At 36.1% G+C, this 27,222-nt stretch overlaps 2 protein-coding genes across 2 annotated transcripts; both read right to left on the bottom strand.

Moving 5' to 3' along the window:
- Positions 1 to 17,542: 17,542 nt before the first annotated feature.
- On the bottom strand, positions 17,543 to 18,799 carry LOC111390145. The gene is made up of 4 exons (XM_023015144.1): positions 18,482 to 18,799; positions 18,091 to 18,337; positions 17,855 to 17,976; positions 17,543 to 17,806 (listed from the first exon to the last, which is right to left on the bottom strand). The coding sequence occupies exons 1-4, from the start codon at positions 18,797 to 18,799 to the stop codon at positions 17,543 to 17,545; spliced, it is 951 nt and encodes a 316-aa protein (XP_022870912.1).
- Positions 18,800 to 25,171: 6,372 nt separating this feature from the next.
- Positions 25,172 to 26,195, bottom strand: LOC111390168 (protein MIZU-KUSSEI 1). The gene has a single exon (XM_023015176.1). The coding sequence runs from the start codon at positions 26,143 to 26,145 to the stop codon at positions 25,393 to 25,395; it is 753 nt and encodes a 250-aa protein (XP_022870944.1). The 5' UTR covers positions 26,146 to 26,195; the 3' UTR covers positions 25,172 to 25,392.
- Between the last annotated feature and the right edge of the window lie 1,027 nt (positions 26,196 to 27,222).

Below are 27,222 nucleotides of genomic sequence, written 5' to 3'. Positions count from 1 at the left end.
TATTTTCTCGGGCCGAGCATTATTGTCACGGACCATTTTTGGCCCGTGACACGAGCCGGCCCGTGTGGCTCGACGAGCCACACGGGCTTGCTTGGGCTCGGGCTGACCTCTTATTTTGAGGCTTGGCCCGAGCCTAGGCTCGATCACTACGAGCCACGAGCCGTGCGGGCCCCGAGCCGAGCCACCAAGCCTTTTTGACACCCCTAGTGATGGTGGTTGTTAACACTAAGTATTGACCTAGAGAAGTGCCATATCCCTAAAGAATCGATAAAATGTAACCATTTCCCAAACAAATAGGGATTATTGACAAATAGTTAAACAAAGAATAAATATTTAAGACCCTCTCTTAAGCTGAAAGCCATTCAAGTAATCAGTTTATAAAATAAATTGAGCAAACTCCAAGTATGTCGCGCAACTTCACAAAGGCTTCTTGCTTCAATGATTTGGTTAATATATCAGCAATCTGATATGCACTTTGATAATGAACCAACTCAACAACTCCATCTTTAGTAAGGTCACAAAGAAAATGAAACCTAACATCTATGTGTTTGCTTCTTCCATGCATAACTGGATTTTTGGAAAGCTTAATTGCCGAACTATTATCACAGTAAATCAATGTAGGCCTTGATTGATTGCAATATAGTTGTTCGAGTATTCTTCTTAACCAAGCTGCTTGACAAGCACAAGATGTAGCTATTGTTGACCTATGGTTGACTTCATTTTCAATCTTTTGATCATAACAAATAAGATTGATATTGTTTCTAACAATTTATTTTGAGTGATGATTGTTCAATGTTAAAATCTATCAAGCAACATATATTGGACTTTAAATGAAGATCAAATTGGAAGTTGCTTATGCATTCAAGTCAAATCATTCGAGACGAGAGCTTAAAAGATAAACGCCAAGAAAAGTCAAGTATTGAAGATCAATGACAAGAAAGATAAAAATCAAAAGTTCAAGAGCCAAACATGGAAGAAACTTCGGAGGAAGATCTAAGACTTGATTTCTTAGGCAAAATGTAAAGGTACTAACACTTTTATATTTGACAATGAATGGTTAAGCACAAAATCCTTCTATACATTAAAAATAATTTTTGTGCATTAAAAGTCATCCAATGTAACGTTTTGATCAAATAAAAAAATGACTTTTAAAAGTGATATTTGGACTTTAAAAATATTTTTATCATGAAAAATTAGTTAAAAATATTTTCTAAAGGTCCATGCACTTCAAAACTTTCAAGTCAGAACAAATGGGGTCAAAATGTAAAAACATCGCACTGTCGGGGCGGTCAATTGGACACTCTCTAACGGTCCAAAATTTGATTGTTCTGACTTCTGATTTTTGCTGTATAAACGGTTATATTGATCTTCCGGACAAGAGGCTGTCGACCGGACTAGTCTTCTGCCAATACAGATTTTTTTCTCATTTTTGAACTCTATAAATATCCTCACTCTTTCCATTCTTAAATACATTTTTCAAATGAATCAAAGTGAGACATTTTTGTTTTAAGAATTTTTTGAGCCTTCATTTGCATTCATTTCATTTGTTTCCTCACATCAAAAACTTTGATTGATTTAAACTCATTAATCATCATTCTCATCAAAGTTTTCAATCTTTCTTTGTGTTTAACTTATTTATATCATTCTTAAAAGAGTGGTATATTCTTGAAGAAGGTATTTGCACTTACATTGCATAAATATTTCTACTTCTTCATATTGAAAAATTTTGATTGTTGAATCAAATTTCTTGAATAATTTCATTCATCAAAGTTTTTATATCTCTTTATGCTCAACTCATTTATATCAATTTTCAAAGAGAGATATATTATTGAAAAAGTTCTTTACACTTATATTGTATAAACTTTTCAACTTCTTCATACTGAAAACTTTGATTGATTGAATCAAATTTGTAAAATTATCATATTCGTCAAAGTTTCTCATTTCTCTCTTAGTACTTGATTTATTATAATCATTCATTAAAAGAGAGATATTTCTTGAGAAGACTATTTGAATTTACATTGCATTTAATTTTTCTTCATCTTCTCATTAAAATACTTTGATTGGTTGACCTTAATTTTTTTCATCAAAATTTTTCATCTAACAATTGAGCTATCATTTGTTACTATTCATTGAAATGTTAGCCTATTTTAGTACTAAATTTGTTTTCTATTATTTATCAAGAGATGATTTGATTGTAAAATCACTTTGATAAAGTGTGGGTCGTGTTGAAATCTCGAAAAACTCAATATTGTGTAATGATTGGTGCTTCTTGTTGTAAGTCATCATGTGTGTCATATTGAGGTCCCGTAAAGCTCAATAGGTTGGGTCGTGTTGAGGTCCTAAAAAGCTCAACGTTGTGAATGATTGATGCTTCTTGTTTGTAAGTTACCAAAAGTTTTGTAGAAGATTATATTGCACCATAAGTCAATCAATATAGTGAAAAATGTCTTGCTCATGTTGGAGAGCTTGGTAACAAGGGATGTAGATCATTGTATTGGATCGAACCTCCACAACATATCGTTTGGCTCCTATTCCCTTTTACTTATAGTTTTTACATTTGTTTATTACTCAAATCCTTATATTGTTCTTTGCTTGTTATCGTGTTTGTGGTTATTTGATTAATTGATTCATTTACTTTTGTATTTGTTTAAATCTAGAATTAATTTTGGAAAAAGTTTATATAACCAATTTACCCCCCTCTTGGTTAGCTATCCTTGGGTTTTCAGCTGCAATAAATTTAGCTTCAGTTGTGAATAAAGTGATTATCTGCTATTTCCTTGAAGACCATGAAATGGCTCCTGAGCTTAGTATAAAAACATGACCAGATGTATTTTTCCTATCTTTTATATCCCCAGCATAATTACTATCACAGAAACCAACTAATTTCACATTTTCAGCCCTTCGTTAAAACAAACCAAAGTCAGTTGTAGCTTTCAAATATCGAAGCACCCATTTTACAGCTTGAAGATGTATCTCAGTTGGAACTTCCATGAATCTGCTGATAAGACTAATCACATACATCATGTCTGGTCGAGTGGCTGATAAGTACATTAAGCTGCCAACAATTTGCTTGTAATATGTATTATAAACTCTTACTCCATCAACATCTGTTGTAAGTCTACAACCTGGAATAATTGGATTTAGAACTGGATTGCAACTATTCATCTGAAACTTGTCCAAAATTTCAAGAGCGTACTTCCTTTGTCCTATAAAAATCGTAGAAGATAACTAGATTACCTCAATACCAAGAAAATATCGCATCTTTCCCAGATCAGTCATGTCAAATTCATCCATCATAGATCTTTTGAACTCAGCAAACATAACTTTATCATTTCCAGTAAATATCAAATCATCTACATATAAACAAATAATAAAAAATTTACCTCATTTTCTAGATTTGACAAACAATGTGTGCTCATAGGGACATTTTTGGAAGCCCACCTTTGAAAAATATGCATCTATATGACTGTAACAGGCCTAGGATGCTTGTTTTAATCCACATAGAGCCTTTTTTAACTTATAAACTTTCTGCTCTTTTTCCTTTTTGCATATACCTTCATGGCTAAACAATAAAGACTTGTTCATTTAACTCACCATGCAAGAAAGCTGATTTTACATCAACCTGATAGATGGACCAATTATTTTGTGTTACTAATGCTACAACCAAACGATGGTGTCATACCTTGCTTCAGGTGCAAAGATCTCGGCATAATCAACTCCGTACTCTTTTCTGTATCCTTTAGCCACTAACCGTGCTTTATGCTTATCAACTTCCCCTTTCTCATTCAATTTGGTTTTGTGAACCCATTTAACTCCAATGGTCTCTTCACCAACTGGAAGATCAATCAATTCCCAGATGTCATTCTTCTCAATTGCTTCTATTTCTATGTCCATAGCTTTATTCCACTTTATATTCTTTACAGCATCATAAAAAATTATGGGATCATTATTTACAAACAATGCAAGATGATCAATAGTATCATCATCAGATAGTTCATTTTCACTTACATAAACAGTCATTCAAGAGGGTCTTTTTCTAGCCCGTTGGTTATACGAGTTTAATAGTTGATCTTGAATTGACTTAATCAATGTTCTTAAGTCTATTCAATACTCTTTCTCGAGATGTATCAAACCTATTTCTACACACCACCGGTCTATATTTCTATGACAAGAGCATAGGTAAAAATGCATGAAATTTTATGAACATTTAAAGATTCACATAGAGTATAGTGGTATATTTCTATCCACTATCGGACCCTACGATGATTTATACTATGTCAAATCTATTTCAATTCTCTCAAAAGCAAGAATAAATCACTTAAATTCACACAATTACGAGCTCTTAATTGCGAATATATTTAATTGCATATAAATCATTCAACATAATAGAAATTGTGTCTTACATCAAATTGCAAAACTAGAATATTAAACTTCAATTCACATGGTTCATCGATCTCCTAGCATAAATAAATCTAGCCTAGCATGCTCAAAATAACAAAATACATCAAAGTTTGTATATAAGACATCACCGGGTTGGATAAATCCTGAAGTTCTTCGTGTCAATCCTTGTTCTTGCGCTCAAATCCTCTTCAAGAATTGTTTTTCAGTCTCCAATTACATTCTCGGCATCTCTGAAACGTTTTTGGTATTTATATCCCGTGGAAAATTAGGTTACCATAGGTGTTTCAATCGTATAAGGAAAGAAAATTTTCTCGTCGATTTTGTACCATGCGACCGCATGGTTATCATCTTTTTTTATTTTTAAACCCTACATTACTTCGTGCGGCCGCACGACTTTTCTACCATGCGACCACATGGTAGAAATTATCTTTCAGTTCCTGCAATTTGGTCCCTTAACTTTAATCTTCCACTTTTTTACATCTTTTCTTCATTTTTCACATTCTATCATCCCAAAAGGTTGTCAATTCGTATTTGGCACACTCAATTTCTTGATTTGTTCATCGGGTCAACTTTTGAGTAATTACGTCTTGGTCCTTGAACTTTCACTTTGTGTCATTTTAGTCCTTTTTCGCGTCTTTTCTCGTGTATTTCACCATGTCTATCAGTGTTACCTATAATTCACAAATATAATGAAATTAAGTCACAATTCGATCATTTTATTCATAATTAAGTCATGTTTGTGACTCAAATAAGTGTGCAAAATCACACTTATCAAACTCCCCAAACTTGAACTATTATTTGTCCTCAAACAAGATAGTGACTAAATTCTGAACAAACATGGCTTAATACCCTGCTACGGCTCAAGATTGGACTAAGTGTTCGATTTGATGAAGATGTATTAGTGCAAAAAGATTAATGCATCAACCTTAGCTTGTTAAATGCGCATTTGACGTGTGTGTGTGTGAGTTCATGCCAACATATTAGATTCATGATGGGTGTGAGCCCCGACCCCAAGTGGTCAAATGTATCCTTACTCGCTCGAGAGATACACAACCCCCCAAACTTATTATTTTCACTCAATTATCCCGGGGTTTTCTTTTTTTAAATTAGGGGTTTACATAGCTACAGTCCTCACCCTCTCGTAGTTTGGATTAATCTCACTATCATAAGTTTACAATTCAACAAGTGAAAGCTCTCCTATATTTGATTGCTTCGACACTCAAAATTAAACTAGGTTACTTGTCTCGCCTCAAATGTATAGTTTCTTTAATCAAATGTCCAAGGGCTTTTCTTCATATTATTGTCTCTCTTTTTTTCTAATTTTTCTGATTTTATTATTAAGTTTCTCATTTTTTCTCAGTTTCATCTTCTCATTTGCTTTCTATATAACCCATGTAACGAGTTTTAAGCCGATGACTCCCAAACCAGTTGGCTTTAGGGCACCAAGTTTAAACCCTTGCAGGCTTATTCACTCGAGTTATAAAGGCTCGATCAGATGACTTTCAATTAACATCTTTCTCTCTTGCTTTCTATATGACCCTTTTAGCGAGCTTTAGGCCAGCGACTCCCAAGTCAGTTGACTTTAGGGCACCAGATTTTGAAATATTCTTACAGGCTTACTTGCTCGAGTCATAAAGGCATGAAAAGAAGTTTATTGTTCTCACAAATTTATTTTATACCCTTATTGTTCTAGACATTTAGTTTCCAAAACTAACCCTTAATTTAAGATTTTCACCTAATCTTCACATCACTAGTCTAGACAATCCACACAATAGAATTCATGCATGGAGCCTCCACTCATCTCAATGCTCCCTTACAATAGCTCAACCATCACTAAACTATCTTAAGGCTGTTTACAGTTTAGTTCAATATAGGGTTATCATTCTTTTTCTATTTTATGCTCAAAATTTAGTCATTTATCCAATATGTCAAGTATGAATAGTGTGCACAAATAATGTCAAGTTTTGTATCAACAAGTGTCAGATAGCCTAATTGCATTAGATCGAAAGATTTTGCAGTTTAACTTAGTCCAATTTTTAACATCATAGCTAGTAAGGTTATCAAACCTACACAAGCATGCATAAGAAGAGTTAAAACAAAAATGAAATAAAATGCAAAATAAATTTTAATTTTTTTTCATGCACACATACCGATAAACGCAGATAATACAAATACTTAGTTAAAATTATGTCACCTCCCCAAACTTTGTTACTACATTATCCTCGATGTAAAATTAACAAAAGATGAAAGACAGAATTTTACAGAATACATGAAAATGAAAAACCAAAATGTGGCAAATAGTACTTCCCTTGAATCAAAACGGAGGAGGTGGTGGGAAACTGGGTCTTGCTGTACCATCATCCGACGAAGGGGGGTGTCGTCCAAGGAGCTGCCACGTCATCTCATTCATTTCCCGCATCAAAGTAGACTGTTGCATCTGCTCGGCCTGGATAGCTCTCATGGTCTCCCAAGTTTCATTTACCCTCATCTGGATACCGTCCACCCGACCAACATACATGTTCAACCGGCCATTCATGGCGTCAACCTCCCGTCGCATGACTGTAGCATTATCCCTAGCATCTCTGATGTAGTTCAATGCAAGGTGATTGTCCCTCTGTAAGCTTCTTAAGTCAGTCCTCATGTTGCCAAAATCTTGAAAGAAACCGTGAAGGTCCCGGCTAATGCCCGTGGTGGTGGAGAAAATCTGTCTCAACAACTGATTATCCATTTCAACTAGTGGTGCTGGAGCCTGTGGGTGGTCCTGATCTTCAGGGATTTGACCTTGTGCTGCCTGCTACCTCCGTCGCTCGTTCTCCTGCTCTTCCCTATGCTTAACCCGAGCCCGTGTCTGAGCGTCAAATGTAGTTCGTTTGATCATTGGGCTGGGTTTCTCAGGTAATTCCTCAGGTAGGAAAGCAACACCCGCAGCCCGACATATGCCACTATGAGGCTCGGGAATATCAAAGTGGAGCGTCGATCCCTCCAAGTCCCCAATGAGTGCAGTTGATTGTATATATGAGTAACAAGATCAATTTTGTTACCTCGAGCCAAGTGGTAGATGAAACCTACTGTCTGATTTGGGAATGTAGTCCTGTGTGATATCGGCTCAACATTGTGGCACATAAAGAGCCATAGAATGGCCATGGAAGGAGTAAGCTCAATCTGATGCCACTCGGTAGTGTCGAGGTGCTATGCATTCTCTCGCCCCATTAAAACCTAGGCCACCTCATTCCAGTTAAAGTCAATTGGAAGGGGGATCACATTCTCCATGGTAAGCTGGTAGTAGTCATAAATGACCTCGGAAGAAAACATAATCCATTCCCCCGCACCCAAGTCTGATGGAAATGGTCGGAGTCTAGCGTGTCAATTTCACTGTTGAAGTTAGCAAAGAACTCTCGGCATAAGATCTCATAGAGTGGATGCGGTTTCTCTACTAACTTTTGCCATCCACAGAGCTGAATTAAATTGACCAACTCAAATCCCGGGAAGTCATCAAGGTTAACCGGCCTTTCAGCATGCAAAGTCCAATGGCGGACGATGTTTTCATATCGTGCCCTGGTAATTTCAGTTAGGAATCGTTGAATTTCGCCCGTAAGCTCTCGAGTACGGGCTGTTCCTGTGGATGAGCTTGCCTTTTCCTTCCCGCGCACAGTTCTTTTTGGAGGCATCCTGCAAAGTTTGTAGGAATATACTCATTAAGTCGATGTGGAAAGCATAGGCAAGAAATGAGAAAAATTTACTAAGCTAATAAGCATTGCACAAATTCCCCAAACTTTCCTAGATGCATGTGTAGTAATATGGAACCATGACCGAGTGCCCACCTTCGGCCCTTGACATCATTGAAAATTAGCAAAATTTTCCCGAACAATCTCCGGGTACATCAAAGTATTCATTGAAGTGTAGCATATATTCGAATTTCAACTCAATTGGATGTTGTTTGGTGTGTCAAATGAAGATGCAAAATAGGGGACGGAGGGTGCTGTGGGTGGTGTCTTAATCATGTGTTTATGCATAGGCAATTTAGGTGTTTGGAATGTCCAATTCGTGTATATGCAAAGCGCAAATTCACTAAAATGCATGACTCATTTCACCTTGACAATAGATCAAGCATGTTGCATGCCATTGTATGGAATCTCTAGAATTTCAACAATTGGAGATTAAGTCATGCCCAAAACGACACACATTCAACAATATAGCATCTAGGACTATGAGATATGTGCTTTTCAAATTAATGTCCATAGGAATGCAACCAAAAATGTAATTTAATTCCTCCACACATCACAGGCAATGCAAGAAGCTTAATTAAACATAAAGTAGTCATTGTGGCATTTCATCAAACACATTGCATGCATAGGGTGAAGGTGGTACCAATGTAAAGAATTGAATGTAGGAATCATTCCAAAATATCCACAACACAATCACAACCAATCCATACACACATGAACTAGCCTAATCTCTCTCAAATCGCCAAAATTAAAATTCCAATCATTAAAACCCGAAAACGGAATTGAGAGGGGTAGAAGAACACGTACCTTGTGTTTATAGGGTGGAATTGAGATGGAAAGTTGATTTCCTATCAATGTTATTACAATGCAATGATGAAATTCTTGTGTGATGCTAGCCCAAATCGTGCCCTAGGTGAGTGTGGTCGGGAGAGAAGTTTGGGAAGAAAGTGAGTGGGAAGTGAAATAAACAAATCTAACCCATGCCTCTTTTATGCCATGCGGCCGCATGGCTTTAAGCCTTGCGGTCTCATTGTGCGACCGCACGAGTAAAAATTTATTTTTTTATTTTTTTATTTTTTTATTTATATTAAGAAAAAAAAATTATATCCCCAAAAAGCCTGACTTTTGACTAAAATTATGGTTTTCACTTGAGAAATTGACCCGGCTTTTAACGTCCCCATTTTTTTTTAAATAATTGACATGTGAAATTTAGAAACACAAAATTTTCCTTGAAATGCGTGAATTTAACACCCAATTTCCCAAAGTACTCCACTTAACCCGACTCGTGTGTACAGTGCTTGGACTCTTTTAACATGTATGGATGATTGATGACCACATAAAGAAAATATAAAATGAAATTGAAAAAAATAATAATTCCTAATCTAAGTGCAGAGAGCATAATAAATTAAATGAAAAAGGATACAGTGGGTTGCCTCCCACCCAGCGCTAGGTTATAGTCGATAGCTCGACTTTTCTGTAACTGCTTCATTCTGGCATCTCGAGTTGAACGGTGGACTTTTGGTTGGAGAAGTCACCGCCCTAGTAGTGTTTCAGTCTTTGCCCATTAATAGTGAAGGTACCCTTAGTCTCATGGCTCACTTGTATAGCCCCATATGGTAGAACTTTCGTGACAGTATAAGGACCCGACCACCTTGATCTTAGTTTTCGTGGGAAAAGCTTGAGTCTCGAGTTATACAATAGCACTCTCCGCCCCACTTCAAACTCTCGCCTTTGAATATGCATGTCGTACCATTTCTTTGTTCGTTCCTTGTAAAGTTTTGAATTTTTATAAGCTTCCATTCTAAACTCATCTAACTCATTAGGTTGCAGCAGACGCTTTTCACTGACAGCGCTCAAGTCCATATTCAACTATTTCATCGCCTAGTATGCCCGATTCTCCATTTTTAGTGGCAGATGACACGCTTTTCCAAAGACTAGGCGGTATGGAGACATGCCTATTGGGGTCTTGAATGCTGTTCTGTAAGCTCATAATGTATCGTCCAGCTTTTTAGACCAATCCTTTCTAGATGAATTCACAGTGACTTCTAGTATTCTCTTCAGCTGCCGATTAGATACCTCAACTTGCCCGCTGGTTTGTGGATGATATGGAGTAGCAACGCGGTGTTTAACGCCATATTTATTCAGCAACTGCTCAAACTGACGATTATAGAAATGCTTACCCCCATCGCTGATTATAGCTCGCAGTGTACCATATCGGGTGAAAATGTATTTCTTCAAGAATCCAATTACTGTCTTTGAGTCATTTGTTGGCAATGCAATTACTTCTACCCATTTTGATACGTAATCCACTACCACCAAGATATACTGACTTGAGAACGAAAGGGGGAAAGGTCCCATGAAGTCAATTCCCCAAACATCAAATATCTCCACTTTCAAAATGTTGTTCAGTGGCATTTCATTCCTCCTCGAGATATTCCCAGTGCGTTGACATCTGTCACGCCACTTAACAAACTTAAATGTGTCTCTAAACAATGTAGGCCAGTAGAAACCTGATTGTAGAATCTTTGCAGCTGTTTTTGAAGCCCCAAAGTGCCCTGCATAAGCAGATGAATGGCAGTGCTCGAGAATCTCATGCACTTCTTCCTCAGGTATGTATCTCTTTACTATCTGATCAGCCCCCCGCCTATAGAGAATTGGGTCCTTCCAAAAATAATACTTCAATTCAGCGAAGAACTTTTTCCTTTGGTGACTCGAGTAATCCGGTGGTGGGATGGAACTGGCCAAGTAATTGACGATATCTACATACCAAGATGCTTCATCTACTCTCAACATTTGCTCATCTGCGAAGATCTTGTTGATGTCCACTAATTCATCTGTCCCCCCAGGCTCCAGTCGGGATAGGTGATCCGCTACCACATTCTCACTGCCCTTCTTGTCTCGTATCTCGATATCGAATTCTTGCAGCAATAGCACCCAACGAATCAACCTCGGCTTTGCATCCTTCTTTGTGAGTAAATACTTTAATGTAGCATGATCTGTGTAGACTATAACTTTAGACCCAACAAGATATGACCTGAATTTGTCGAATGCATACACTACAGCCAATAGCTCCTTTTCAGTGGTGGCATAATTGATTTGCGCTTCATTAAGAGTCCTACTTGCATAGTAAATTACGTGAAAGATTTTGTTTCTCCGTTGTACCAATACTGTACCCATGGCGTGATCACTTGCATCACACATCAATTCAAAAGGGAGTTCCCAGTCTGGTGCCACAATTACTGGTGCCGTCGTAAGCTTCTCCTTTAAGGTGTTGAATGCTGTGAGGCATTCTTCATTAAACTCAAAGGTGACGTCTTTCATTAGCAGATTACATAACGATTTAGTGACCTTATAGAAATCTTTTATAAATCTCTTGTAGAACCCCGCATGTCCCAAGAAACTACGAACCCCTTTAACTGATTTAGGTGGTGGTAATTTCTCAATAACTTGAGTTTTTGCCTTGTCCACCTCAGTTCCTTTTGATGAGATTCAATGTCCAAGTACAATGCCTTCTTGTACCATAAAGTGGCATTTCTACCAATTTAAAACCAGGTTAGTCTCCTTGCATCTCTGTAAGACCAAATGTAGGTGATGAGGACCCAAACACTGAGAAGTCGTCCATGAAAACTTCAATAAACCTTTCAATCATATCGAAGAATATTGCCATCATACACCTCTGAAATGTGGCTGGGGCGTTACAAAGACCAAAAGGCATCCTACGATAAGCAAAAGTACCATAGGGACAGGTGAAAGTGGTCTTGTCCTGATCTTCTGGTGCGACAAGTATCTGATTGTAATCCGAGTATCCATCTAGGAAACAGTAATGTGAATGTCCAGCCAATCTTTCTAACATCTGATCGATGAATGGAAGGGGAAAATGATCCTTTCGTGTGGCTGCATTGAGCTTGCGATAGTCTATGCAAACTCTCCATCCCGTAACTGTTCTGGTGGGAATTAATTCATTCTTTTCATTTTTCACCACTGTGATTCCTCATTTTTTCGGTCCCACTTGAACTGGGCTAATCCATGCACTATCTGAAATTGGGTAAATAATTCCTGCATCTAGTAATTTCAATATCTCTACCCTGACCACTTCCTTCATGTTCGGATTTAATCTTCTCTGACCCTCTATACTTGGCTTGCAATTTTCCTCCATTAGAATCTTATGCATGCACAGAAAAGGGCTGATTCCTTTAATGTCAACTATTGTCCATCCAATCATCGTCTTGTTCTCTCTGAGTACCCTGAGCAGTTTTTCTTCCTCCACCTCACTGATTGTATTTGAAATGATTACTGGAAGTGTATCAGACTTCCCCAAATATGCATATCTGAGATTTGGTGGTAATTGCTTGAGTTCCAGAACTGGTGGCTGCTGAACTGATGGTAGTGGCTTTGTGTTTCCCGTCCCCAGTTCCTCAAAGTGCCTCTTTCAGGTGTATGGCGGGTTGGTCTCCAAAAATCTTGCACATGTTTTAACTTCAAAAGACTCTGACTGGATTGATTGGGATTGTGCAATACATGCCTCATAGGCATCAGATGGACCATATAGTAAGAATGTTTCTTATACTACCTTGTCAATAATGTCAACTTGATAACAGCTGTCAGATTCTGCTGGTAGTTTCATTGCCTTGAATACATTGAATGATATCTGCTCCTCTCCCAATCTTAAAATCAACTGACCTCTTTGAACATCAATTAACGCTCTCCCTGTTGCCAGAAATGGTCTGCCAAGTATCAATGGGACGTCCTTGTCCTCTTCCATGTCTAGAATAAGAAAATCCGTTGGGAATATGAACTTTTCAACCTTGATAAGCACATCTTCAATTATTCCTCTGGGATGTGTTAGTGACCTGTCAGCCGGCTGAAGTGTCACAGTGGTTGCTTTAGCTTCTCCCAAACCGAGTTTCCTGAAAACAGACAAAGGCATTAAATTAATACTTGCACCGAGGTCACATAATGCTTTATCAAAATATACTTCACCGATTGTGCAGGGAACAATAAAACTCCTTGGATCTTTTAGTTTTGATAGAAGCTTATTCTGGATTCTAGCACTACATTCCTCAGTAAACATAACTGTCTCATGATCTTCCAGCTTGCGTTTATTTGATATGATATCCTTCAGAAATTTCGCGTAGCTAGGCATCTGGAACAATGCATCAGCTAGTGGGATGTTGATATGGAGCTTTTTGAAGATTTCTAGAAATTTTTTGTATTATTGCTCCACTTTTTGCTTCTTTAAGCACTGTGGAAAGGAAATCGGAGGCTCGTAGGGGTTGACTGTGACTTTGGCCTTATCTTGTGATTCTTCTGAATTTTCCTTTGAACTCGATTCCTTTACAACAATCTCTTCTTCAGCGGAGGAAGATGTTTCTCCAATCACAAGCGGTCTCTTGACATGGATTTCAGGTAATTGCACTCCACTTCGAGTTGTAATGGACTTGGCTTGCTCTTTAGGATTGATTTCTGTATTACTTGGTAAGTTACCTGATGTTCTGCCAGTCAATGCGATGGCTAGCTGCCCCATCTGAGTTTCCAAATTTTTGATGGCTGCATTTTGATTTTGAAGTGTAGCTTCGACCTTCTCCATGAATTTTCCTATCATATCTTCCAATTAAGGCCTCTTCTCCTGTTGTTGAAATTGCCCCTGTGGTTTATTCTAATTTTGGTTGCTCCAAGAGAAGTTGGGATGCTTCTTCCAGCTGGGATTGAAAGTCTCGCCATATTGATTATGCTGCTGGCGTTGTCTCCACTGTGCGTAATCTGCTTGCTCAATTCCTTGCATGAGTATTGGGCAATCTGATTTTTGTGCTCGGCTTCACATTCCTCACAATTGCTCTTCTTAGCTTGTGATGCTTGTGATATGCTTTCCACCTTGTGATACAGAGAGTCAATTTTTGCAGATATTGCTGAATAAGCGTCCACCTCATAGACACCTGGAGTTTTCTTTGGGATTGCCCTCTCAGAAGACCACATGGCTGATGTGGTAGCCATTCGCTCAAATAATTTCAATGCCCCATCAATTGTTCTTGTGGATATTGAGCCATCTGATGCTAAATCCAACATGCTCTTATGCTATGGAAGTAATCCTGTGTAGAACAATCGAATCTGGGTCTTTTTATCGAACCCATGCTGAGGGCATTTTCAGAGCATGTTTTTAAATCTGTTCTAGGCTTCATCAAATGATTCATTCTCTCTTTGATTGAATACTGATATATCATGTCTCAGCTTTGCTATCTTGGCTGGGGAGAAGAACTTTGTGCAGAACTTGGGTGCAAACTCATTCCATGTAGTGATACTTGCAATCGGGAGTGAATCCAACCATTCAAGTGCTCTGTCTCGTAATGTATGTGGAAAAAGCCTCAACCTAATAGCGTCATCCGAAATCCCTTGGTATCTGAAATGTTGACACATATCCAGAAATCGAGATACGTGTGTGTTTGGATTCTCCTTGGCTTTACCATAGAATTGGTGTCCATTTTGAAACAGCTGTATTACATTGGTCTTCAATTGAAAGTTGGGTTGCCTGAACAGTGGATATACAATGCTGGATTGGCTTTGAATAACTTGAGGAGTCAAGAAGTCGCTCAGAATTTCATTTCCTTCATCCATTGCCTCTCCTTCGTTAGCTTGAATAATAGGATTGTTTAATTCGTTGGCCATTTGTACTTGTGCTTCGTGGTGATCTCTTTGTCGTCGATGAAAGGTGCGCTCAATTTCAGGATCAGTTGGAATCAATTCTCCTCCAGGCAATCGTGACCTGCAAATCTGAGAATTAAAACCAATACGAGCACTGAGATTCAAACAATTTAATTAATTAAAACACAAATAGAGGATAATAACCTAAAATAAAAATAAAAATAAAAACAAAATTATGCTCGTAAAATAAAACTAGAGTTCGAATTAGTACCTCGAGAAATAAAATTAAACTAAACTCAATCCTCGACAACGGCGCCAAAAACTTGTTCGCGAAATCATTTCTTTCGATTTTAAACCACCGCAAGTGTACGGTTCGTTGACAAGTAATAAAATGGATTCAATGAGTCCGAATATCATTCCATAGAGATTGATTAGTTCAAATTGTATCTACCTTAACGTTAACCGAAACTAAATTACCAAAATGGATGTAGACCTAATTGAACCTCAATTATGCAATTTTTGACTTATGATTAAATTAAAATTAATATGCAAAACAATAAATTAAACTCGAGAATGAAATCATAAAAGTTGAGAACGTATTTGTTATAATTATTGGGAATGAAATACGCTAGAATCACGAATTCCCATGCAATTATCACTTTAAACCCTAGTTTCACAATATGACAACACATTTCGATTTTGACGAATCAATGTTCCTAAGTCTATTCAATACTCTCTCTCGAGATGTATCAAACCTATTTCTACACACCACCAGTCTATATTTCTATGACAAGAGTATATGTAAAAATGCATGAAATTTTATGAACATTTAAATATTCACATAGAGCATAGCGGTATATTTCTATCCACTATTGGACCCTACAATGATTTATACTATGTCAAATCTATTCCAATTTTCTCGAATGCAAGAATAAATCACTTAAATTCACACAATTACAAGCTCTTAATTGCGAAAACATTTAATTGCATATAAATCATTCAACATAATAGAAATTGTGTCTTACATCAAATTGCAAAACTAGAATATTAAACTTCAATTCACATAGTTCATCGATCTCCTAGCATAAATAAATCTAGCCTAGCACGCTCAAAATAACAAAATACATCAAAGTTTGTATATAAGACATCACCGAGTTGGATAAATCCTGAAGTTCTTCGTGTCAATCCTTGTTCTTGCGCTCAAATCCTCTTCAAGAATTATTTTTCAGCCTCCAATTACGTTCTCGACATCTCTGGAATGTTTTTGGTATTTATATCCCGTGGAAAATTAGGTTACCATAGGTGTTTCAATCGTACAAGGAAAGAAAATTTTCTCGCCGATTTTGTACCATGCGACCGCATGATTTTAATCCGTGCAGCCGCATGATTATCATCTTTTTTTATTTTTAAACCCTACATCACTTCGTGCGGCCGCACGACTTTTCTACCATGCGACCGCATGGTAGAAATTATCTTTCACTTCCTGCAATTTGGTCCCTTAACTTTAATCTTCCACTTTTTTACATCTTTTCTTCATTCTTCACATTTCATCATCCCAAAAGGTCGTCAATTCGTATTTGGCACACTCAATTTCTTGATTTGTTCATCGGGTCAACTTTTGAGTAATTGCATCTTGGTCCTTGAACTTTCACTTTGTGTCATTTTAGTCCTTTTTCGCGTCTTTTCTCGTGTATTTCACCATGTCCATCGGTGTTACCTACAATTCACAAACATAATGAAATTAAGCCACAATTCGATCATTTTATTCATAATTAAGTCATTTTTGTGACCCAAATAAGTGTGCAAAATCACATTTATCAGACTTGGTTAACCATTCAGCAAAATATTTCCAGTAGCTTGTACTTCAACATCAATTTGACTTTCTTCATTAGCATCTAAATCAACAGGGACAGATTTATTTTCTGCACTATTCCAATCCCAGCTACTGTCCTCATCAAATAAAACATCGTTAGACATGAAAAGCTTTTTGATTTACTGGATTATACAACCTATAGGCCTCGAAAACTTCACTAACACCAAGAAATACGCATTTCACACCTTTGTCATCAAGTTTACTTCTCTTTTAATTAGGTACATGCGCATAAGTTCAACATCCAAAAATTCTAAAATGGTCAACAGAAGGCTTGAAACCACTCTATGCTTCTTCAGGTGTCATGTTCTTTACAGAAAATGTGGGGCTTCTATTCAAAACATAGACACTCCAACTTATAGCTTCCGGCCAAAAATTTTGGGATTGTTTTTTTGCCAACATGCAATGAACCATATTCATAATAGTGCAGTTTTTTCTGTCTGACACTCCATTCTGATGTGGTTAATAAGCTGCAGTAAGTTGCCTTCGAATTCCTTGCATCTCACAATAATTAATGAATTTATGGGAATTGAACTCACCTCCACAACCAGTGCGCAAAGTCTTAATAGATTTTTCAAATTCATTTTCAACCTGTACCTGAAATCTTCTAAACGCCACAATAGCTTCAGATGCTTCTATTAAAAATGAACCCACGTTTTTCGACTAAAGCCAACCTAAAGGTGATAAAATACCTCATTTTACTATTTGATGTTGGGTTTATTGATCCACAAATGTCTGAATGGACTTGCTGGAGTGGTTGAATGGCTCTCCATGTGCTAGTTTTTGGGAATGAGTCACGATACTGCTTCCCAATTACACATTCCTCACAAACTTTTTTAGGAGGTTGAATTTGTGGGAGTCCTTTGACCATGTTTTTTTTTTTGTTGCAAAGCTTTCAATCCGCCAAAATTCAAATGCCCGAAACAATAGTACCATAGCCATGTTGTGTCTTCATAGTTGATGCATAACATGCCCCATCAATAAGTTGAGTTTTTGTTTCCAAAGGAAACTTAAGATTACTTGCGATGATGACCCGTGCAATACATCCTTTTTCAGAATTATGAATTTGGCACATTCCCCTTTGAGTAATTGTAGAAAATCCATCCTCTTGTAGATGGCCAAGACTAATCAAATTGCTTTTCAACTCTAGAACATAGAATACTCCAGTAATTGTCTGCACAATTTTACTCAACAGAATGTTAATATTTCCTTAGCCCATTACATAGATATTAGCATTGTTTCCAAGCTTTATATTTTCTCTAAAATTTTCATCTAATTTAGAGAATAAGAATTTATTACCACTCATATGATTGCTGCACCGAAAGTCCAAGTACCAGACATCACCTGATTGAATCTAATTTTTATTTGTGTAGGCAGTCAGAATCATCTCTTACTTAGTCTAAACCAAATTCATCTTTGTCTCATTTTCTTTGTAAGGGCATTCAAACTGATACTAACCAAGCTTGTGGCAGTGATAGCATTCAACATTAGCCTTGTCATATTGTTGATTGTGTGTTGATACACGTCCTCTACCTCTTCCACGTCCTCTAAATCCACCACACCCTTTACCTCTTCCAAGAGATGTTGCTCCATTAATATTAACTTTCAAGGCCTGCTCTTCCACAACATGACTAGTCATCCACGGCTCATAGACCAACAATGAACTTTGCAACTCATCAATTGAAAGACTATCGATGTCCTTTGACTCTTCAATAGAACACACCACATAATCAAATTTTGAAATTATAGAGCGAAGAATTTTTTTCAATAACTGCCACATCTTCCATTTTCTCTCCATGAATTCGCATTTTGTTTGCTTTGACAGTGTATTTGCAAAGTAATCATTGACCGATTCCCCTTTCTTCATGTACAGGATCTCAAACTCTTTGCGAAGAGCTTGAAGTTTTACACATTTCACCCTTTCTGTGCCTCGATATTTCTTTTTCATTGGTTCCCATATATCTTTAGCATTATCCTTTTTTAATATGGTTTCCAGTATGGCGTGATCTATTGCTTGGAACAGATAATTTTTTGCCTTCAAGTTCTTCAATCTCTGCTCATCAAGAACCTTAGTCTCTGCATTTGTCAATGTTGTTCCCCTTGCTGGTTCGGTGAAAACAATCTCCACAATACCCCAGTGCTCTTTGGATCTTCGAAAATGTTCCATCAGCATATTCCAATGGTCATAATGACCATCAAAGCAAGGGATTGCTAGTTGCACAAAATTGCTATCTGATGCCACTTAAATTTGCTTCTGGAAGTGAGAAAGTTGTTGCTTCCTTGATGATCAGACCCCTTGTGGCTCTTATATCACTTGTTAACACCAAGTGTTGTGAAACAAAAATGAGAGTGTTTCTTATTATTCAATCAAAATTAAGAGATGGCTCATATAGCCTTATATGAAGTAAATAATAGGAGAAAAATCTACAGCAACTAATCTCACGTCTAACTAACCTAGAAAAGTGGGATATCCCTAAAGATTAGATAAAATGCAACCATTTCCCAAACAAATAGGGATTATTAACAAATAGTTAAACAAAGAATAAATATTTAATAGTGGTGACGGCAATGGTGCAGATTGGGTAATAATCTTTGTGATGGCTTGGCCTCGTGGTTCTTTTGTACAAATTTGGTGGCAAGATAGTAGTGATGGTGGCAGTGAGGTTATGAGAGAGTCAGAGAGGGAGTAATGATTTTTTAAATTAAAAATCTATTGCCATCGCTACAAAGAAATATTAAGTGTATATACGTTATTCTTGAATTAAAAAATCTAGTTCCTCTATTTGTTTGGATAAAATTATAATTTGATCATAAAGAAAATGAATAAAGAGATTTACGAAATGTGTGAATAATAAGCGAGCAGTAGTTGTGAAAATGTTTTTTTTTTAAATTATAGTAAACTTGTATTTTTAACCAAATAAACATGTTCGTTAAACTTCAAATTGGTAATATTTATTAACTAGAATTTATAATATTTGCCTCGTTGGTTAAAAAAAATAATAATAAATAAAATTGCGCTTCTAAAATCGCAGTGAGTCTAAGAGCATGTTTGAACCCTATTTTTAGCAAAAAAATGCATTTTGGAATAGTTAATTGATAGAGAATGTGTGGTTAAAAAATAAGAAATTTTTTTGAATTTTACGTGTAATATTATTTTGAATAATGTATGATTGAAAAAAAAAGAGAGAAAAATGAATTTTAAAAATAATGGAGATCAAATATGCTATAATTAAAGTACTATACTTATGGATCATGACCCTTGCCTAGAAGGGTAAATCCTGCACAAAATTCAGGGGGTTGTCCAAGAAGAATGGTCTTGCGGATAATTGTCGAACTCGAAAGTGTTGATTTGTTGAAACAACATATCAATGTCTATCCAGTCCCCCATGAGGAGACACGTTGAGACAAGCTAAAATTTTAAATTTAAATAGAAGCCCTCTAAGTTTTTAAATATTTTAATTTTTGAACAAGTTCACTGAATTCACGGCATGATATTGTTATCTAACATTTTTTAGGATTATTAAAAGGAAGGGAAGGGGGGGGGGGGGATCGTCTCCTTCATTCCATCCAACCTTCTATTCCGCCCAATCCTGAGTTTCCCTACAAAAGTTCTTCATTGATCAACTCTCCCGATCTTTTTGTGCTTCATTTTCGAACTGAAGCATTAAAGACACTAAACATCTATACATGGATGAGAACAAAAACTCACATTTTCTTTTAAAAAAAGAGGAAAATAAATGTTTATATGATAAATTAAGTTCTCTGAATCGTGCAAATATATTCCGCTTGCATGTTCGATCTTGCAAAGTAAATAATTTCTTTTTGTCCTTAACTTTTAGTGGCTTTGCACAATTGCTCCCCAACCTTTCATTTGGTGCAAAACCACCAAGATCAACCAAATATGTTCAAACATTTGTGTGCAAATCAGCCTTGACACTGATAAACTTTACGGAATACAATCCTATCTTTTATAAACTTTGTCGAATACAATTCTAGCATTTGTAAACTTTGCACAAGTAAACACTAACCTTTCTTATATCTCAATAAAGCTAGTTCGTACAAAGATGGTTGACAACCAAAACTGTATTTAAAATGAATGAATGTGATACTGTCAAGTAAGATACTCTTCTTATATTTGCTTAATTCAACCTTAACACATGGAATACAACACTGCAAAGTCAGCAATACCCCAAAATGCTTTTGGACTGAAAGTCCATGGAATGGAAATGAGATTTCTAGGCACATTATGTGTAGGTTTTCTCAAAGTCGACAGCCTTTGTAGAGAGGACTACCATTATTTGCCATTTTATCGACAATTTAACTCAATCTTATACTGTATAATATCAGGTCATTACTCCATAGCCTCTTTCTCCACTCCACTCTTTCAAGAGCCATGTCTAAAGATAAAGTAAAATAGGATTAAATCCTTTAATTTTATTTATTTATTAATTTAGAGAGGAAGGTTCATTAATCCTTTTTATTTATCTTAATTTATGGATAATCTCCAAACAGTAATGACACAATAAACTTACTTCAGCATTTCTGCAAAACTCATAGCTTCATTAATTCCAGGAATAGCATTCGCTAAGTTGGATAGAAATCCATCTGTATTATTTGAACCCAATGTTTTTTCATTCTCCACATTCGATCAGCTTCCTGTGAGGCAAAATTGCAAATTTGCAATGAATAAAAATCCAAGATACAAGAAATCCACACACACACACACACACACACACACACACACACACACACACACACACACACACACACACACACACACACACACACACACACACACACACACACACTACATATATATATATATATTAGAATACTTCAAGGTGCATAGTATTTATGAATTTTTCATTCGAAAAAATGATAATTACAGTATCTCTCGTATTCGGCCTTAAACCACATACTAGCTATGTATTATGTTATCGAGTTAGCTTAAAAAAGATAATAGAAATGGTATTTTTTAAATAGAAATTTATAAAGTAATATCCACTTTAAATCACCTTAAATAATATTAACTATTTAAATAAAATATTTAAATTCATTCTGATAGAATATATCCTCTTTGAAATAACAATGAGTAGGCTTATGCACAACCACCAATCCTACTTATTTATTCCTTACTAATTGTGCAAAATGTAGGTTCTTTACTTATTTCAACAATAGAATATCTGGACAGTTTAAAATTTACTGGAGGGAATAGAATATCAACAGTGTGTAAAAAGCCAAGGAAGATCATCAAATTAAACCTGATGTAACGTATCATTATTATCCTTTTCCCATTTTATCACAAATAGGGCAATAACTAGAAATACTTGATATTTTATTTTTTATTTTTTTCAAAAAAATTTAGATACTCTATTAATTACTAAAATTAAAAACATAATAAAGACTTAGAAAGGAACTCAATTTGACTTCCAGCTAAAGGTGCAATAAAAATCTTATCGTGTATCGAGATAGAGATGCACGATAAAAGCTAATGAAGTGACACATTATTCTCCCTAACGAGACTCACCACTTCAAGAAAATCCCGTAAATATATTATCGCTACTTAAACTACTTGATTCATTTATATGAATCAACGCAATCACAGGCTTCTGGAGTACTTGTCCCATCTTTAATTTATGCCTTTCCTGAGAACCTAATAATATAAACAAATGAAATATGGTAATCGTCTAGAGCTAAATTAGAAAGATCAACAAAAATATCTCTGCCATGGTCAGTCTGTTGAGAAAGTAGTCAAGAAAGAAATGTCACTGTTTGAGAAAGGAAGATTCTCTCCTATGATTCGTTAGCAAAGAACATTATGGACGATTATTATAAATATAATATTAGCCTCTTTATTCACACCATATTAATTTGTAGTAGAGGACTTAAAATATGACAGCTTAGGCATTATAAATTGCTCTCTCACATGCATAAAGGTTCATAAACCTCATACTCTTTAATTTGCATGAAACTAATTATTCATATATGTTTTGTTTCTTCTTCTTCTTCTTACAGACATGTACGAATAATTTCGGGTCAGGAAGGATCGGGTAATCTGCATCCTGAGGTTTAGATAGATGGTTTATAAAATCCATTGCATCTAGTCCTCGTGATGCAGATTAACCCCATCCCTTTCCCCATTCTCGCTCTCCTCAAACTGCTCATACAGAGAAGAAAAAGCTCGAGCCAACTTTATCCACTTATCGCAAGCACGAAACAAGATGTTGAGGTACCGCCCCAAAGGTAACATGGCTAAAAGAAAGGGGAAAAAAGGGTCTTGTTCCTAATAAATTTGAGGTTAGCCATGTGATTTTTTTTCCTGTCTATCTGGTCATTTCATAGCTAATGGTGCATGAATTTCTTTTACCCTGAACAAATATGATCCAATTATCTCATGAGTGGTCGTCTTTCACTTCATTTATTATCAATTCCATTTATTGACATATATTCTCAATTCTTATGTTATATATTCTCATCTTAATATTGTCGGTTCAAGTGGTTGCAGGGCCTCGGTGACGACATGTACAAACCAGTGGTATATGCTTGGTTCTGCGTATCTTTAGATGAAAGAATTGATTATTGGACAAGCAAATCATCATAAATTTACTAGTGCTTTTTTTTTTTTTTTGGCTAATTAATTTTTCATGCTTTTCCCCAAAGAGAAAAGAAAGATTGCTTTATCTGCTGGGATCTATGAATAAATCGCACTTTTAATTTCATGTTAACAATAATAACAACAACTTGTTATTAGAATATTGTTTCTCTGAAACTTATCCAATAGCTTTTAGTGAATTTCAGGTTAACAATAATAATAACTTGTCATTAGAATATTGATTCTCTGAAACTTATCCAATAGCTTTCGGTGAATTATTTTAAGAAAGAATATTGCATCATACCATCTCAAGTGTGAACAAGATGCAGGTAAGATTTTAGATCCAAATATTTGAGAATCCATGACAGGGTCATCTGCTCCATATAGAAATTTTGGTATACATAAATTGTGGTAGGTGTTGAAATGACAAAATTGTTGGAAAAAATGAGTAAATGCACAATTTTCAGTGGGATCCGTTGGTCCAATTTGAAAGATCAAAGTTGATCCATGTTCTACTCCATGAGAACATCAAAATCATATATTTACTTGCCAAAAATGAAGTTCGAGTGACTGAGAAATTGGAGCTTAAATTTCACCATTGGAAGATGGTTTAATTGAGTTTGTCCCATATAGGAAAAATATGAAAGCAAGAACCACTTTAAATATGGTTGTACATTGGAAGAGTATAATCATGTGTAGTATACAGGCTCTCTCCACGTGAGCGCGCAGAGGGTGTAAATCACGGACCGAAATAGCCTTCGGACCTTGAACTTGTGTACAGGCGCGACCTACGTACATGAATATTGGATCAAAAGAAGCAAAAATTGTCCACGTTTTATAATTTTTTCTTGCTTTCTCCATTGACTTTTGAGTTTCTGAAACTTCCAAAACTCCAAGAAATTGAAGTGACTCAAATATTTATTGTCATAGAGTTAATGGCAAATTTATCTATATAAATTCTCATTTTCCAGCAATTCCAAAACACACAAAAATACTATATAGACAAAATATAGAGAAAAATTGTTCTGCATCACAATATCATTCAGTCTATCTGCATAAATAATTTTTCTATCAATGTCATCTTGGTGGTGATATTATTTTGATACTAATCAGTTCGTCGGAGTAGTTTCTGCAGTGCTCAGATTCTACTAGATTAATTGATCAATTATTGGCATTGAAAAGAGTTGAAAAGACTACCTTATTAGTCATTTTGCTTATAGTCTAGCGGTAATTATGCTTATCCGTCAAAAAAATGGTTGAGATTTATTCAATTGTTTTCAAGCTTTCAAGTTAGCCCTGATCAAGAAAATATACAATCCAAACTTAGCTCACTTCTTTCTTAGCTTTTAATTTGTTATCTCCTAACTTTTTATTTTGGTTAATCGAATAATCTTAAAGTTGAAAATGGTACAGTATTTTGATTGCATGACTTGAATGGCTATGGACCATAGATAACTCAAATTTTGGAAATTTAATCGTTTCAGTACAGTTATTTGAAGATTTATAACAAATTTAGTTCCATCCTCATGTTCTGGATTTCTAGATTACATGGAAAGATCAGACATAGAAAAAAAATATTCGGGCTTATTGAACATTTTTCTTAATTAATTTAGGGTAAAGCAGTAAATATTTTGCATGTTTATCATGGATGAATTCGCATAAAAAACAAACAGTAAATTGTTAATACAGAATAAGACATAGTGGTCAAAAGACTCAATACAGAACCAGCTGCAAAGTGCACTGTTAATACAGAATGAATGAGAAGAAAGAATCTTGACTAAATTATGTGTCCCAGTGTAAGGACATCTTTACATGAATATATTATTTGCAATCATAGTAACATCATTGCAATACTAAACGCACAATGCTTTTCCAACCATAGAAATAAAATATACAGAAGAAATTGATGAATTGGAATCCATTGCCAAAGTGCCAAATGTACTAAATTCTTGATTATATGATACACATTCCAGTTCAGAAAAGCCATCTTTTTCGAAAAATCGAAAAATAAATTAAAATCTGAGATTTTTCTTCTCACAAACACAAACTTTCTCAAAGAAGATTTGAAGTCTTGGCCAAAAAAAAATAAAAAAAAATGGAGTGTTTTGTCCTCATGAATAAAAGTTTCCCAAATTTCGAAATCACTATTTTGTTTCTTGAAATACCGATCACCTTGATCTCAGAAGGAAAATGCTGAGTTCTTGGCCCGGGCCATTATCCGGGCTGATCAAATGGAAAGATTCGGAGTCTGCACTGCCTACAACACACTCGTAATTGGCCCGCATGTACATTATCTCCTCCGATCCGGATCCAGAACCAGGAGGAATAACCCCCGCTCCGACTGTGATATTTTGCATGGTCTTGAGCATTAGGCGGTTCTGCTGTGTAGCCTTGCGGCGGACGGCAAAACCCAACTTCCGGCCGTTGCAGGATAGGGACCAAATGGGGACAGAGTGGAGAGGGCAGCGACTGAGTTCAGATTCGGGGGATTCATCGGCGTTGAACTCGAGTGAAATACGGACCAGCCCATATTGCATTTCATGGACAAGACTAGTGGTCGGGATGGAGAGCTCAAGGAGGAGAGAAGGACGGGTATTGAGTCGATCATGCTGCACGCAGAACCACACATGGCCGCCACGGCGGTGCCCAAAGATTGTTCCGGTAACCATTGTCCTGGAGGATCGTGATGGCGCCAAAAGAGGAGTCACCGGAGAGGTGGGATCGTCATCGTCGGAGCCTTGGTGTTGATTCTCTCGTTGAATGCTTTCTTGATTGGTTAAAGGATTCTTGTCTTCAAGATCATCACGGAGGGATGTGCTGAGGCGTTTCTTGGTGGTGGTGATAGGTGGCGAAGGGTTCAGTGTAGGACTAGGGTGGATACAAGGGAGGAGGAATCGACGGAGGGCATCGATTTTCGTCATGATTTTTTTACTTTTCTTGATAGAAAACGCTTCAAGAATTGAAAAATTGGGAAGGAAATCCAGGAATGAAGAATTGGGATTTCAGTCGACTAATGAGGTTTGAAGGGGTTATTTATACTATTACAAAAACAGAAAGGTCGGGCGGGAAGGAAAATAGCCGTGGCTCCATTCCGGGCCGGGCCCGGGTGCTATGTGCTCTGGTGGGACAAACACTTGAGGGTTTTTCTCTTTTTTTTAGGGTTTCAGTGTCTGAATATTCCAGTAATTGACCATTGACCAAATTATTAGATTCGCATTTTTATGGGGACACGTGTAACAATATTTGTAGCTAGCAGGTAGCAAAATACTACAATAGTAAATTTGCTAGATTCCTTCCATTTTTAGTAGGCCATGTTGGATGTTCCTCTCTCTCCTTTTCCCCTTTTCTTTTATGGTATTTTCTAATGATTACATATACTTTCTTTAAAGTTAATTTATCATTGATTACTACTTGCTTGCTTGAAAATAAAAATTTATTGATTATTTACTCACTTTTATGTATCATTATTCATTATCCATCTCAATTTCGATCGTCTAAGTGAGTTATAAAATTTACGTGACAGATGAAATCCTACATGACAATAAATGGTGTTAGACCTTGATACTTAATTAAATAAGTAATCACTAATATTTATCTTTGCTTACTCAAAAATAGAAGGTTACCACTCGCTCACTTTTAGACAATTAATGTTACATATCCATCATTGATATCAATTCCATTTTTATACATTTTGATTATTTATATGATTTTCATAATTTTAGATTAATTTTTTCAAATTACTTCTGCTCACTCTATTTTCCTCATTTTCTTCTTCTATGAAATTTATTTTTATTTTTTATTGTTCGATTTGCTTCTATGAAATTCACATAAAATCGTTGTCTTCATGAAGGGAATCTTTCACGACGACTGACTATACAATTTATTATAAATTATCATGAACAAAAAAGAAATTCCAAAAAAATATAGAAGAAAAAATTAAGTTGAAGGAATTTGTAAAAGAAAATCAAATCAATTCCTCGAAGCAAAACGAAAATGAA

This window comes from Olea europaea, unplaced genomic scaffold (assembly GCF_002742605.1).
Source record: "Olea europaea var. sylvestris unplaced genomic scaffold, O_europaea_v1 scaffold652, whole genome shotgun sequence".
In the NCBI taxonomy this organism is placed as follows: Eukaryota; Viridiplantae; Streptophyta; class Magnoliopsida; order Lamiales; family Oleaceae; genus Olea; species Olea europaea.
The sequence above is the reverse complement of the archived record's forward strand: the minus strand, read 5'-3'. Positions and strand labels throughout refer to the sequence as shown.

Excerpts from the sequence above, each read along its gene's own strand:
- LOC111390145 (XM_023015144.1), bottom strand. The coding sequence starts at position 18,799 with ATGGAACATTTTCGAAGATCCAAAGAGCACTGGGGTATTGTGGAGATT. Across the intron at positions 18,338-18,481 it reads ACATGAAGAAAGGGGAATCG|TCAAAGGACATCGATAGTCT; the intron begins GTCAATGATTAC and ends TCTATTGAAGAG. Across the intron at positions 17,807-17,854 it reads GAAACAATGCTAATATCTAT|ACAATTACTGGAGTATTCTA; the intron begins GTAATGGGCTAA and ends AAAATTGTGCAG.
- LOC111390168 (XM_023015176.1), bottom strand. The coding sequence starts at position 26,145 with ATGACGAAAATCGATGCCCTCCGTCGATTCCTCCTCCCTTGTATCCAC.